Source organism: Acanthisitta chloris, unplaced genomic scaffold (genome assembly GCF_000695815.1).
Source record: "Acanthisitta chloris isolate BGI_N310 unplaced genomic scaffold, ASM69581v1 scaffold43750, whole genome shotgun sequence".
Lineage (NCBI taxonomy): Eukaryota > Metazoa > Chordata > Aves > Passeriformes > Acanthisittidae > Acanthisitta > Acanthisitta chloris.
The window spans coordinates 372-13,429 of NW_008654207.1; the positions used below are offsets into that span (position 1 = coordinate 372).

General features: G+C 39.6%; 1 protein-coding gene across 1 annotated transcript in view; it reads left to right on the forward strand.

Moving 5' to 3' along the window:
- SOGA3 (SOGA family member 3) overlaps positions 1–13,058 on the forward strand; it is a 27,702-nt gene that overhangs the window by 164 nt on the left and 14,480 nt on the right. Inside the window, 2 exon segments of the mRNA XM_009083391.1 lie at positions 1–57; positions 3,411–3,569. The exon segment at positions 1–57 is cut by the window's left edge and continues 29 nt beyond it. Coding sequence (XP_009081639.1) covers positions 1–57; positions 3,411–3,569 — 216 coding nt within the window.

Sequence of the window (13,058 nt, forward strand, 5' to 3'; positions counted from 1 at the left end):
GCCCAGACCGGCGAGATGGACTGCGAGCTCCTACGCAGCATGGAACAGGACCTCAAGGTACAGACCTGAGCAGGTGCCCAGGGCAGGGAGTGCCTCAGACAGAGACATGACCGTGCTCTTGCTCCTCATGACTCAAGCATTTCCATTCATTCTGTCTCACACTGTGCACCCAGTGCAGCTCAGAGTAGCAATGGCCAAGCTATCCGTGGTAATAGAAGACCTTCCAGTACCTAGATAGGCTATTTTCAGCTTCAGTCCCATCATGTTTTGTAAATTAACATGCAAGAAGTGATTCAAATGCAAGTTAGGAACTAAAGGTTTTGGTTTCTTTATGGTGAACACAAAACATACCCTACCATTGCAGAATTAAACCAAACTCATCAAATAGCACCACTGTCTTTAAGGAGATTATGTTACTCTTTGGTAAAAGATTTCAGAGGACCAGCAGGCAGAGTCACAGCATGAAATCCTGACTGTTGGCGTCAGTTAAAAAAACTGCTGTTATGTTCAGTGAATCCAGGATTTTCCACATCCACCTGAAACCTCAGACACAACCCATCGAATTTCAATGTGTAATCAACTGTGTTTCATCCATAATGTCTGAATGAACTACAGCCCATTGTTGAGGAAAAGTTTCAGTCCTTGTTTAAAGATTGTCATTAGTAAATACCCATCATCTCCATTATAAATTGGTACAATTACAGAACAGAAAGCTTTCTTGAGATAGTTGGAAGTTTAATTTCTGCTTCCATCCACTGGACACTGAAAGGCTTTTGCATCAGGACCTCTAAATCTTTTTCAGTTGGTTCCCCACCTTACAGAAGTGCAGACCTCTGTATAGCAAAAGTGAGCTTATTGACCACACTTCTGCCTGGGACTGTAGTTATCTATGGCACATTGGATCCTGTGGGCTTCAGTTGAAAATGCAAATTCAATACACGATTAGGGACAAGGTAATTTTTGGACTTCTTTCTGATAAGTATAATGGACTGAGATTATGTTATTCCCAGGCCTGGTTTGAATCATCTTTTCTGAAAGTTTTCCGGCCTGTCATCATTCTTATTAAAATTTCTATTTGATATTCCTTCTCTGTGCATATTCAAAATCCCATGTTTTCTGTTGTGGCTGTGACAGTTCTATAAATACAGCTGCCCATGTGGCTCCTGACAAAATATAGAGTCAGAAGCAAAACAACCCCTTTGTCCGGGGAAATTCTGTTCAAAGCAAGGGATATTTTGCACACTCAGAATGATGCTTAGGTGGTTAGTTGAGATACACACTTTGCAGGCAGAATTTGATTGTGAGCCTTCATGTCCCAAATGAATGTTGTGATTATAAGGTTGATATCTTTGTTGGCTCAATGTTACTTTGCATTAGCAAGTCATACACATGCAGGCTGGGGAGGGAATTGGTGAGGACACCTCTGCTGAGGTGCTTGCCTGCAATAGAGATCACAGCTAAGGCCTTGGGTTGAGCTGGACAAAGGACCTCATTTTAATTAGCATTTCTCCCATGTGTTTCCCAATAACCATATGACTGACTCTTCGGAAAGGAATAGTGTTTTTCCAGAATGTTCCCACAGATCATATATATGTTCTGCTTTGGTGTAGGGATGAATGTCTAATGCCAAGTTAGATATTTCTGCCTAATAGAATTTTGAGTGCTGGCTAACCATAATTATATCTCATCTGCAGTTTTCTGTAGTGTTCTCAAGTCCTCTTCTGAAGAATGACTATCCAAAATGACATGGTTCATATGACATGGGCAACACATTAGGGGACTTGATTCTTCACAGATAGAGGCTTGCATATAGCTGTATTGAAATGTATCTTGCATAAGTGAGAACCATTTCCTGTGTGATCTAGAGTGCTCTGTAGGATTTTCCTGCATTAATAGTTACTCCACCAAATTTTGTTTCAAAACATTCGCTGCCAGTAATGATTTTTTAGTTTGAGTTTATTTATTGATTGGTTGGTTGATCCAGACTATATCTATGGACTGAAGACAGACTCTGATAGAATGCTGTTAAAGATGTCCCCCATGATTTTCCATTTGCTTTGGCTGGACAGTCAGATGAGTAGTTTAACACTGAGTGTTGGGAAAGACATCAAGCTATAGCCCTGTGGTATGATTCTCAGCCCATTCTGCAGTCTCTTTGGAGTATGGTTATAATTGAAATTCCCCTCCACTCGCTCTTTCTGTTGGGCATTATGTGTCTTGAGTGCGTGTGCACTGGGGGAGGTTATTGAATGATCTTGTGCTACACTGCAGTGTTGTATCTGTAATTCACACACTGGGTTTCTTGTCAGCGGAGGCTGAGTCACTAGCTGCTTCTGTTTTCTGATAGATTGGATCTTTCTAGACTGCTTAAAATTATTATTTTTTCTTTAGAGCTTTAGTATGTCAAAGAACTGTCTGATATACTACCATAAAGAGGGTTCTAGGGAAAGCCGTGAAGGATAGCTCTCTGAGCTCCCCTAACTAATGCTAAGTAGTATTAATTATGCTTTCCAATGTTCTGAAAAAAGCAGGAAATTAGGCTTTTCAAACTACGTGTCTGTGTGTCTAAATTGCCATCATAACAGTGATTAGTGTATATTTAAATATTTGGTGTGTGATTATAGTTTCTGGTGGTTTCACAAAATACAATGCAAGTGGCTTGAATGGCAACTTTCTCATTACTTTTCATGAAGAAGTGGGATTAGATCTTGACATGTGCCTTTTAACTCTATTCCTGTGAAAATGCATTTAAAAACCCCCAAATAACTAAAACCCTTAGTGTTCACTTTCATTGAAAATATTGGACATCATTTGGGTGAACACAGTGTTGTTGAAAAAATGTTTTTTGCTCATATTTTAATCTTAAAATGAACCAATAGTAGTAAATGTTGAGTATTTAGATTAATTGCCCATGGAGAGGAGGGAGCCGGGCAGGGTCAAAATAAAAACATGTCCATTTGTGGTCCTATATAAAACACAGGTAGAGAAGGCCTGGAGAAGCTGGGCTCTGCTTTTAAATGTTGTTGCATGTCAAGTATTTGAAGGGCATATGCTTTAGTGCATTGAAAAACATGAGGTAGCTGTGGTTGGAAGAAGACAGATGATGCACTGTCTCCAGGAATAATGAAGGTTCTGTTTAACTGTTGATGTAACAAAGCCTAAGAAGGAGTTAGGGTTTAGTTCTAATGCGTGTTTCCAGCGAAGTCCATAGGAATGATGTACCATTTTTTGGAAGGAATTGGCTTGAATTTGGAATAATTTAGAATTCTGTCTGTGGATGTCCTTGTCTACATGTTTCCTTACATACTGCTTCCACCAAAACATCCAGAATTAGCCTCTAAATGGTTGCTTAAGTAGTGCAGCAGTAATTTTTTTTTCTAACCTTTCTTTTGATGTACCATTTCATTTAGGTTGCAAAGGATGTTTCAGTGAGACTTCATCATGAGTTAGAAAATGTAGAAGAAAAACGTACTGTAACAGAAGATGAAAATGAAAAATTGAGACAGCAGCTTATAGAAGTTGAAATCGCCAAACAAGCACTACAGAATGAACTGGAAAAAATGAAAGAGGTTAGTGTTGCTATTTGCTTCTGCACCAATTATTTGAAGATCTCAAATTCTTATTGCTGAACTAACTGTGCTTCTTCTATAATTTATTTTGGAGGCAAAAAATATGGCAGGCAAAGGTTGAAAGGTTGTAAAGAGTGCTGGAGTACAGCTTGGTGATTGGGAATTTGAGAACAAACTAAAATATTTGGTGTTTTCCAGGCAAAACAGAACCCAAATTGTGGCTTTGTTTTTCTTCTACAAGGAGGGAAATGTGAAACTGATGGCAACAAGAGTTCAGAGGCTTTGAGACATTGTATCAACATAAAGGGCTGTCAGAGGCATCTGTCTTGGCAGATGATGTTCCCCACATGTTTAATGAAAGATCAGTAGTTCCTTTGCTAACTACTACTAGGGACTAGCAGCCACACTGAGACTGGGGACCTAGCTGGCTCCCCATCTTGTTCAGTCATGCTCTTTGGAATATTGGGAAGCGAGAGACTCTACCTGGTCTTTCAATCTAAGCAAAATTTTGCATCATATCTAATTAATCTTCAAAATAACTCCATTTGCCATTATATAGATGCAAGATACCATGCCATTAAGTAAGCAGAAAATTGCATTACAGCAGTAATAGCTGGGCTGACAGAGATAACAAAGCAGCCAGTAAAAGGAGAAACTGTCGACTAAGAATGACTTCTCAGAACAGATTTTAGAAATAGCTCTCCAGTTCAGTATTTAAAAATTAATGATTGTCACTGATTTTCACTTTTAGGAATATACCCTAGTAGGAGTGCCAGTGTCTTCTTTGATCTTGTAATCTTGTATGAAGCAGAGGAGATGTATTTCAGTTGTTAAGAGATGCAGGAAATTTTCAGTTGTATGGTAAGTTAGGGTATTTTTAGGAACTGCAAGTACTTCCTTTAAGTGATGTATTACAAATATTAATATGTTTTCTTTGCAGGAACTGAATTTCAAACATGTTAGTAGAGGATAAACAGGTGGTTTTTTCCAGCCTCTGCTGCTTTTCCTGATAATTGCAGATTTAAAAAGAGCATGAAATCTGAGCCTTATTCAGCTTTCCTCTCATCTCCCTGAGATTTTCTTCTGTTGTCACTCTGATTTCTGCCATCAAATACAGCTTGGTTTCCTGGACCATTTTCTTTATGAGAGCATTATCTTTCTGTAATTAACTTGTGGTTAAGATTGTCTGTACTCCAAATTTTTCATTATTGTCTATTCAGACACTTCTTTCTTGTAGATTGTCATCTTTGAATCTTCCTGCCCTCTGCTAGGTTGTACTGCTGTAAGCTTCTTTTACCTTGCTTCTTCTTATGCATCTTCAGCTTGCAATGAAGTTTACTGTCAATTTAATAGCTTATGCTCTTTGAGAGCTGTGTACCTTCAGAAAATTAACCTGCAGGAGTTAACCTCTTCACCCCTGTCATCAGTAGTCACTTTCTCATCCTGATTCTTCCCTCTGGCCCACTATGTGGAACTATGGTGCTATTGCTCTCATACTGCTCTCCACTTCTTTCTTTGGCATAGGTGTTTTCTCCTTTCTGTCTTTGTCATCAGTATCAACAGAAGGATACTGGAGGCTCCATAAAAAAGGAGTTTAAACTAGGGGCTCTGTAACACGATACTGTTTCTCATGAAGTTGAAACACGGATGATTCCTACTGGCACAGAATGGGGGCACTGAGCCAGAATGGGAAAAAGTGCAGTAAGACTTAATACCATAGTAAAGGTGGAGTGGACGAAGATACAGAAATACATCCTTACACTGAACGGGAGAGAACTACCATGCGCAGTCATTATATGTGTCATCATAACCAGGCAGGAGTTTTCATTTATGTATTCCAAGCTGACTGCTAAGTCCCTATCCATAGGAGAAGGCTGCTTTTCAGGCTAGGACTTTCAGCACAGCATGGGAGAAGCTTGAAGATAGTTGAGGAGGCACAAGTCAGAGAAAAGCAAGTTTGAAACAAAGCCAAATTATTACGTGCTTTGCAAAAATGACATGTCTTGGGGAACCAGTGGAATCATGCTAGTAAAGAATAATAATTCTTACAGGATTGAAATTTAGAATCTGTGAAGAAGCTCTGAAAATGTTAACATGAAACAGCCATGAAAACAACTCGAAGTGGTGTGAAGTATATTAGAATTTTTCTGTGACAAATTATTTTTCTTTTTCTCTGGCAGTCAAAGGTTTCATGCTTCTTAAATTTCATTGTCAGATAGTCATAATGTTAATTTTCTGTTTGTTTCTGAGTTATTTCCTCTAATTTCATGGATTTACAACCTTTTCTCATTTCAATACAACCATTATAACCAATAGAACCTCCTGCTTAAGGAAGTTCTACTCAGCATAAATAGCAATGCAGGGAAGATCTTTTGTCTGGATTGTGATTTTCACTTTATAGAGCTTAGAATTAATGGGAAAGTTAATCTCCAAAGACAATGAACCATTTTTGTTTCACAGCATTGTAACAGTGCTCAGAATATATAGTGACTGATTTCTGTACTTTTATGTCATCAAATGTACTGTAGAAACACAAGCCTTTCCATTTTTCTTAAAATCTATTTATGTATAACTGCCATGGGAAATTTGGTCTCCTTTTATAATGAACGGTGTGAGATAGCAGAGAATGTTTAAAATAAGACTTGATAGAAAATGTAAAATGCAGAAGCATAATTTTTTGTTAGGTAATCTCTAGGGCAGGACCAAAGCCAAAGTTCTCTCTGTGTGGATTCTCTGTCATTTTAAAAAGCATGGAGACTTGACTGGAAACATGTATAATAGATAAATGCTAGCAGATGCGTTTGTGTAGAGTCAAATCTAGAGTCCTCCAGTGAACGTTTGGGTGAATATAAATGTGTGAATGTATTTGTCCATTAATATTGAGAGATAATTGCTGTTTGCTTTCTTGATTTGGAGTTTTGGAGAAAAAATAATTGTGATAAATTCCATGGCAAATTAGAAATTGTTGATGGCAGCAGAAATTTGCAAGCAGCCAGGATTTGGAAGGTGTTCCAGCAATGCATACATTTTCTATCAGTTACTTTTACTTTCAGTCTCACAACCTGCAGCTGTTTAATGCTGTTCCTGCATCCAGTCACACAAGATTTTTAATCTGCATTGGTTTTATTTGTAGTAACTGCTGCTGATTTCCTCCTTATTATTGGTTACTATTAATTGTTGTGCTTTTGAGGAAGCTGAAAACAAAGGAAAATGTTTCCTAGAAAAGGGAAACCAACAGTAGCTAGATGTAAGTTTTCAGATATAAAGATATTGTTGACATGTTGTTCGTTAATTAATGTTCATTCATTTGTTGTTAACTGTTTCTTACAGCCTAGCTAATTTTTTAGAGCTTTTTGTGATCACAGTATGACCTAAGAACTCACTCATTTGCTATAGCTATGTAGGAAACACCCAGTTAGCCATGCTTGGCCTGCTCTGTTGTGAGACAAATGGAATAGGGGGAAGATATGATAGATGTACTGAACCCGGGGCTTTGCAAATCCTCAGTGCAATGCAGACATGTAATTGCAAGCAGCACAGTGTTTTCTAGGGACATAGGTCTTTCTGGATAGAAGTAGATTGCTCTGCTTGTGCTCTAAGCTGGGCAGATGCAAGACAGCTCTGTTCTTAGGCCACTTTAGGGTAATGTCAAGCCACCATTTTCTTCTTCTAAGCATCGATAATTAGCTCAGTTATAGAACTTGTGACAACAATGGCTGCACAACATGTGAACTAGAGATGTCTCTTGTCCCTTGAGTTCAGACTGCAGTCAGAGGAGTTTATGCCTCCCTGCATGGTTCTGCTCTTTGCTGGAGTGGTGCCTGTCTTGTCAGTCAGTCTAGTTTGTACACTGCATGGAAATGCAAGGAGGCACCAGGGTCTGAGGAGCTGGGCACTGGAGCTGGGAAGGAGGAATCTGAATTCTGTTCCTGATTTTGATACTAACCTGCTGTGGGACCACAGAAAAGTAATTGCACTTTTCTGCTTACTCTTGCAACCTTTGCCTGCCCTGTTTATGCACAGATTAGCTCTTTATACACCTCAGAGTGTTCGGGCTGCACAAAAATCAGGAGGGTAGCTGGAAATGTCATCACAAAGCACAAAAATGTTCTGGACCACAGGCATACTGGAACTTCTCAAAAGAACAGTTGCTAGAATAATTTATTATGAACACACAAGGATATTCTCTTCTTGAAAAGAGCTGAAGAATTTTGCTGAAATTTTCCAAAATATTAACAGTGTTGGTAACTTATCTGGGGCAAATGATTGGCATGGAAAATCTGCAACATCTAAAATGTGGTGAGGTTGTAAGAAACTGGAATCAAGTCTCATAATGGGTGGTGGTTTGCAGCATTTCCAGTAGGCAAGGCACCCATATCCAGCATCAGCATTACATTTTTGGATGCCTTCAGAACTTTCTCATCTGCTACTTGTCTTGGTCTCTTCTCTCAGGACCTTAAACTTCACCATCTCACTGTCGGGGCTGCCAGTGCTACCATTGGCCATCAAACCCCTGATGAATGCTTCCTTATTTGCAACAGGTCCATCAAAGTGATTCCCACAGTTGACTGACTAATAACCTGTGGCAAAAACTCTTCAATCCATTGGAGAAATCGTGTGACATCTTCTAGTTGTTTGAAAAATGCTTCATCTAGTTTCCCTTGTGCATCAGGTGGTCAATAGGCAATACCCCAGATGATGCCACCTGTGCTTCTCTGTCCTCTTATTCTTGCCCATAGAACACTGTTGGCCCACCACCTGTTACAAGGCAAAGCCCAGTGCAATTGAACATCTCTTGTGTGTAGTGCACAATCCTTCTTCCTCACTTTTGGAGTTTTCATCAATCCATTGCTGCACTCTAGGCATGTGAGCTATCCTGACAAGTCTCTGTGGTCCCAGTGAGGTGATAACTCTGCAGATGTTCATGGATTTCTAGCTTCTGTTTGTTGCCCATGCTGCATGCATGCAAGTCACTGGAGATGGATAGTTGGCTGTGCTGCTTTGAAAGGGAAAGGCTGAGTCTCCTCCATCATACTGTCTCCCAGGCAGATCATAATTGCATCCCTTATTTTCATTTTTCCTCAGCTAGAGCTTTGTGACAAAGAGCTGATAATGGAGGGAGCAGGGACAAGGCAGTGAGAGAGACGAGACGCTCGTGTGCCTGCTGATGTAGCTGATCAGCCTCACGGGATCAGTGTAGCAAGCAGTACTCTTCAGAGCGTTACAGTAATTTACTTGCTCCAGGCACCAGATGGCAGCAGGGAAGGATTTAATAGGGCTTTCAAAGATCGGTTCCTTCCTGGGTCTTTTGGAGTACCCAAATACCAAGTCTATCAGCAGCACTTTTACTAAAAGTATCTCTCAGTGGAGCGTTTCTGTGATCTGGAATTTCAGTTTGTTGCCTCACGAAAATTCAGTTTGCTTTGGTGAAGAGAACAACAGGATGATGATGAGGCTTTTAAAAAAGAGATGAGAAACAAATGTCTGCCTGAGTTTGTACAGGAACAAGAAAAAAAGTCTTCTATCGCCAAACACACCTCAGTGATTTCTAAGCACCACATCCCAGCAGATGCAGAACTCCCAGCTACTTGTCAGACTTGCTTGTGTGATATTCTGTTACCTTTGGTATCTTGCCTAAAAATTTTGTTCCTTTAAAAACAGTACTCAGCAGGGATGCTATTCATAATCTGTGAGGGTGTGATTCTGACATATTTTCTCCCAGCACACTGCGATTTCCCTGTGAGCAGAGTTTGCTTCAGTTTAGTTCTTTGAATATGAGAAAAGAATCATAATGGAGAAAGAAATTAATCTCTGTTATTAAATCTGTTGTAGTAATTTTCTGAAAATATGCCATCAACAGAAAAAAAGTGCATTTGAGAAGCAGTTTAAACTTAAACTTCATAAAATGATATTTTAATTATGTATTGGCCATCAGCAATTCAGATGAGTCATTTGCTTCAAGAGAGTTTATCAAAATTGAAAATAAACAGCCTGATGGTCAATAATAATATACTCCAAAACATACGTAATAAATAGTGAATGATTTCAAAAGAATAAATCTTATTGTGAAGAGATTTTGTGAGTAAAGATGCCCAGAGGGGATATTTTTCAGACTCATTGAAGCTGGTGTGCTGCTCATGAATTGCTGTTGAATTGTCTTGAAATTTGCAAGGATGTGTAAAAGGAGTGGCAGGATTGATGGCTGATTAGGAAGTAACAATGAAAGAGTGGCAGCTATAGTGAAAAAGAGTATATATGGAATATGTTTAAAACAGAGACAAATTTAGCCATCATAAAATAAAGTCTGATTAATTGTTTTGAATCTGTAAACATCATGCTGCTCATGGTACTCCATGAGGACATGGGAGTTCCTTCCTTGTGTCAGAATCTTACTTTGTTTTCCTTCATTTCTGTGATAGATATCAACAGCCTTAGATTTGCAAGCTCTTTTGTCAGAGATGTTACTGATGCTATGTACAGACTTCAGGTAAAATCAGAGTTCCTTTGCAGTAAAGTGCATTTTAAAGGAGAAAAAAAGGTAACTACTGTCTTAAAAAAAGCTAACTAGAATGAAAGCATGGAATAAGAACTGAGCTTCCAAAAAGGTAGAAATTATGTCCCAACATCCTGGTCTTGAGTCAGCACCTGAGACCCTTTTATTACTTGGATCATTCTTCTCAAAGTTGTTCTTTGCTACAGAATTGCTTCCATCAGTCAAAAACTTCATTTGTAAAGTAAATCAGGCTAAGGAAAGGCCCACACCGACAAGCGATTGCTAGCACATCCTTTAGATGGTTTTGTCCTGGATCAGCTGCCACTGCTTCAGTGCTTGGGTATAATTTGGGGTCTAGCCTGGGTCAGAGCTTACTACTGACCAACAATTTGGATGTGGTCCTGTTTGTTTGAAAGGAAGCTGTAGGGAAGCTTAGCTGTATTGTCATCACAGCTGAAAGGCGACTGAATTGTGAAGTGCCAGTTGGCATCAGGTCCTGAGAACAGTCCCTGACCATTTCATTTACTAGTGTAAAATCTAGGCAAAGGTTTTCTGACTTGGTATGGAGCCAGATGAGATGGCAAATGAGGCACAGAACAGCAAGTCCAGTCTGTTGCTGCCATGTGACTTCCTCCTGCTGAGAATTACTTGTCAGGGAGCAATCACCAGCAGTGACAAAGCCAATACAGCTGGCAATGCCCAGTTGTCTGTGGGAGTAATGAGCAGTGTGGTAACTGTGGCTCAGGGGGTAGATGGTTGCCAAGAAAATGCGTTTGTGAGAATGAACTCTCTGTGGGGCAGGCTATAAAAATGTATTTCTCTTGCTACAGACTTTAGAGTATGACTTCCTTGAGATCTAAAGGAGAAAGAAAGCCTTTTATGTCTCTACTGAAGTAGGCAATCTCGCTGCTGACTTCACTAAGGCTATCAAAATACCATACCACATTAACAAATGCAGGAAAGTTTGGGAAATCCACTATTACAGGGCTCTCTAATTGCCCTCTTTCGCAGAAGACAGGTTTTTATTTTTGTAATTCCCAATGTCAGTATTTCTTCACTCAAATGGATGCGCAAGTGTCAATAGATGTAATTTAAACATAGAGCTACCAACTTAATTGCTCAAATGAAAGAAAAATTTGCCAGGTAACTTAAAAGTGTAAAAAGGAGCTCCCTGGTTTAGCTGGCTTTTCAGTAGCTATCATGTTACCTTTCATAGCTGTATCCATAGACACTACTTAATCTACACTGGTTCTTTGGTTGTTGCTTTGCTCAAGTTGTTTTTAATAACATGCTTTTCAAATTCCAACTAGCATTTTATTTATGCCCATTTTGTCAGGTCTCTGGAATTTTTTTGTAAGACACTCAGTGATTTCCTTAGTTTCTTAAAGCTTCTTAAAGAAAGAGATTGCATGATAAAGAGGACAAATTCGACCTTTTTGTGCTTCTACAAAACCATGAATGGGAGAACAGAGGTAGGCCAGGATTCTGTAGGTTTAGGGGAAATTAATATAACTTTGCAAAATTGCTTTCTATCACTTGGAAATCTTTATGGAGGCAGAAAGGAGACATTTTCTAAGGGCTGAATCAGAGGTCCAGGTAGAAGTTTTTGTATGCAATCAATATACACCAAACGTTATCATCTTACTGGAAGTCTGACCAAGACTTTCATGAGTAATAGTTCTACATGCTTTCTCTCCATTTAGTCCTGCTCAAGTGCACCTGTCCCTTCAAACACCTGAACAAAACAGTGTTTCCAATGTGCTGAAACAGGTCAAAGTTGTTTCAGACTGAAAGGAAAATTACCATAGCTCTGTTTCTCTTTAGTGCATGTGATTACTGCTGGTTTCAGGGCTGTCTTTCTCATAGTCTTAAACTGAGCTCTCCAGCAACCCCACATGAAGCAATTTTCTGTCTTTACATTCTCTGGTGCTGCTAGCAAATCTACAGTGGAAAAAAACAAGTCAGGACACTCTGTAGCCTGGTAGATTTTTTCAGTTATTCTGCACATGGAATTCCCCAAGGGATGCATTTCAGGTACCTGTGTTCCTGATAGTGGTTTGGCAGAGCCTCACAACCCAAGGTGGTTTGTCCTGGCTTTAGGAGTGTAAGCAGGAAGTAGCACCATAGAGGGAAGCACTGCCCTGCATTTTGGCTGAACTCAGCTGTCAGTGTGAGGAAGGAGAAACTTGTCATATTATAGTACAGATGGCTGTTCTGGAACGTGTTATGGGTCCTCAGGGAGTAACCTCAGTGTGGTTTCTAGTGTAAAAACAGGTGAAACAGACTGGCAAGACCTCAAATGGGAACATAGTTTTGTCTCTGTTGTCTATCACAGAAGTTGCTGTATTTGCTATTCAATATATTACCCATTAGTTTTTTTAGAATGATTGTTCTGATAACTTAGGTGGCCAGCAGAAAGTACCCAGTACTTACAGAATCAGAAAATCCAAGTGAAGCAAGTATAGCTTCTTCATGTGCTGCTATACATGATTCCTGAAGCAGTTCCTGAAGGAGAGATGAGACTGTTTGGTAACTAGCATCCTGATGGCACATAGTAGGATGCAAAAGATGTAGTGTGGTACTCTGGGATTTTGATTAGGCTTGGTCTTTCTCTTTCAGAGCCTTCTTGCTGCCCCCTCCTCTCCCCCCCAAAAAAAGAAAGAAGCAACCCAAGCTGATGTTTTGTTGAAAATTATTTATAATGTCTCTTATGTTTGTCTCCAGTGCACTTAGAAGTAAAAGATTATGCAGTGTGGTGAGGCTGTTGTTTGCAACATTGTCAGTTTTTGAATTGTCCATCCCAGTGTTCAAGAAATCAAGTGGAGGTGATCCTAGAAGAATGTAGAGACACTGTCAGAACATGCAGAGATGGGGTTAGAAAAGCCCAAACCCACTGGATTAGAATCTGGTGAGGGATATCAAAAGGGCAACAAGCAGGGCTTCTACAGGTATATCAACAACTAAGTGAAGATGAGGGAAAATGTGTGCACCATAAT